The sequence below is a fragment of the Sinocyclocheilus rhinocerous genome, unplaced genomic scaffold (assembly GCF_001515625.1).
Source record: "Sinocyclocheilus rhinocerous isolate Xijiao unplaced genomic scaffold, SAMN03320098_v1.1 scaffold4978, whole genome shotgun sequence".
Taxonomy (NCBI): domain Eukaryota; kingdom Metazoa; phylum Chordata; class Actinopteri; order Cypriniformes; family Cyprinidae; genus Sinocyclocheilus; species Sinocyclocheilus rhinocerous.
Window position 1 is genome coordinate 996 of NW_015647085.1, and position 2748 is coordinate 3743.

Sequence of the window (2748 nt, forward strand, 5' to 3'; positions counted from 1 at the left end):
CTGCAGCGATCAGGTAGTCCCGCCTCCCTGTATATAAACCGCAGCTACCTGCCATATTGTCATTCTCCGCATATCTCTTCTACGTGCAGTAAAGGCAAGGAGGGCAATGTTTGTGAGATACCTCAGTAACCTAACGTTCTCTTTCTAACATTCGTTCGGTATCTCACTATGGGATATAGACAACTCCTGTATTGCCGATATGTTGACGAAGCAGACTAAAGAAGAGTAGGTTATTATCTGAGTCATAACTCCCGACGGAGGTGAAAACAGAATAATATGAGGAATTCACCCCTTAATAAAACTGCATTATACAACCTGACTACTCACTCCCAGGACTGAGTGGGCCAGAGAGGGTTCTGTCACATCCAGTCTATAGAAACGAGCAAATGTGTGCGGAGAAGACCAGCTGGCTGCCGCGCAAATTACTTGAATAGAAATGCCTCTAAACAGAGCCCAGGATGTAGCCATACATCTAGTAGTGTGCTTGTAATCCTATTGGGGGCTCTATATTCGCATTTTTGTAACAACACGATAGCCTCCACCACCCAATGGGAAAGGCGTTGACGGGAGATGGGTTTTCCTTTGTAAGAGTCAGCCCACGAGACAAATAGCTGATTGCTCTTACGAAGCATGCGGGTTCTCTGAACATACGTATTCAGAGCACGAACCGGACATAAACTGTGTAACCTCTCCTCCTCTGGAGATGAAAAAGGTGGTGGATGAAAAGCTAGCAGGTCCACTGATTGAACTGCACCAGCGTGATCAAACACTTTAGGCACAAACGCCAGGTTAGGTCTAAAAGTTACTTTTAGACCCCCCGGAGCGAACATCATACATGAGGGGTGAACTGATCAAGCATGTAGCTCACTCACCCTTTTTGCTGTAGTGAGCGCAAGTAACAGAGCTGTCTTAAAAGCGAGCAGCTTCAAGGCAATGTTATCAATGGGTTCGAAAGGAGAGCACGTTCAGAACTACGGACAACTCCCAAGGCGGGACCAGTGGATTCGATACTGGGTGTAGCCTACATGCCCCTCTCATAAATCGACAGATGAGAGGGTGTTGGCCAATCGTACCGTGTTAAGACCAACATGACATGCCGAGATAGCGGACAGATAAACCTTAACTGCAGAGAAGGCTCTGCCCTTATCCAGAAGGTCCTGTAGGAAGCACAGCACATCCGAAACTGAACACAAGAAAGGAACAATGTTTCTATCTGCACACCATCCCTCAAACCCTCTCCATTTGAGATTATATAAAGAACGTGTCGAGGCAGCCCTCGCATTCTGAATTGTCTCTATCACTTTCGGAGGTAACCCAGCTGCATTCAGATTTAGCCTCTCACGGGCCAGGCCCAGAGAGCTAGTTTCTTAGGGGAGGGGTGAAAAATTTCCCCCGTGCTTGTGAGAGGAGATCCCTGCGTGCTGGTAACAGCCATGGCTGGTCGTAGAGCAGTTGCGCAATCTACAGTCTCCCCGGCCAGTATGGTGCGATCAGAATCATTACATGTTTGTATTGCCGAACCCTCCGTAGTGTCGACTCGATCAACGGAGGGAACGTGTACAGTAACACGTCTGGCCACTCATGGGCTAGAGCATCCACACCCAACGGTGCATCGTCACCGGCCAGAGAGAAGAACACGGGATATTGCACGTCTTCGCACGATGCGAAGAGATCTATGGCGGCCCGGCCAAATCTCTGCCACACCATGTGGATCACTTGGGGGTGGAGTCTCCACTCCCTGTACAGAAGATTCCCTCTGGACAGTAAAAAGACGGGGCTCTCCAATGACAGAGCGCTCATGCATTCTGGTGTGACGCGCACTCTGCGGCTGAGACGGCTCTTGGGGCGAATGCCCTGTGACGCTGTCCAGATCTGAAAATCCCTCATTCGCAGCAGTCCCAGGGAAACCACTGACATTGTTGAGGCCATCAGACCCAGTAGCCGAAGACACATTCTGAAAGAGACTAATCTCCCGTTTTGAAAAAGGGAGAGACAGCTGTGAAATGTCTTGATGCGTTCCTCTGATAGGAAAGCTCGAAACATCACTGAATTCAACCTGAGACCCAAGTAGACTATTTCCTGTGAAGGAGTTAGCCAACTCTTCGTCTGGTTTATCTTGAAACCTAATCTCTCCAGATGCGTCACTAGTGTGTATGTATCGCTCTCTGCTTGCCACGGGGACGGCGCACAGATGAGCAGATCGTCCAGATATGATGAAACTCTGACCCCTCCATTCCTTAACGGCGTCAGAGCCGCTTCCACAAATTTGCTGAAAACCCTGGGAGCCAAAGCAAGGCCAAATGGTATTTACCTGTGAGCAGGAAAAATATCTCTGTGAAAATATGCCTCCTGGAGGTCCACCGAGGTGAACCAATCTCCCTGACGAATACTTTGACACAAAGTTCTGAGCGAAAGCATTTTGAATTTGTATTTTCTGAGGTGTTTGTTGAGGACCCGTAAATCCAAAATGGGACGGAGACCTCCCCCTCTTTTGGGAATCACAAAATACTGGGAGTAAAAACCTATGTGGCTTTCTCTCGTTGGAATCACTCTTATCACTCCTTTTCTCATTAAAGAGGATATTTCTTCCTCTAAAACCTGAGCTGCTTCCCCTTGGGCCACTGAGATTACCACTCCATTGAACACAGGAGGTTTTACAGCGAATTGAAGTCTGTATCCCCTGTCTATCGTGGTTAAAAGCCAGGGATGAAATGCGCATGCGCGCCAGTTTGCCACCTAAGCTATGAG

The 2748-nt window shown here is 48.5% G+C and overlaps 1 protein-coding gene and 1 pseudogene across 1 annotated transcript; both read right to left on the minus strand.

Moving 5' to 3' along the window:
• Window positions 1–282: 282 nt before the first annotated feature.
• LOC107708746 (uncharacterized) lies at window positions 283–1435 on the minus strand (annotated as a pseudogene).
• A 26-nt stretch (window positions 1436–1461) lies between these two features.
• LOC107708749 (uncharacterized) lies at window positions 1462–2307 on the minus strand (the record flags this gene model as incomplete). The annotated part of the gene is made up of 1 exon (XM_016513049.1): window positions 1462–2307. A coding segment is annotated over one exon (846 nt), but the record flags the coding sequence as incomplete, so codon positions are not given.
• Between the last annotated feature and the right edge of the window lie 441 nt (window positions 2308–2748).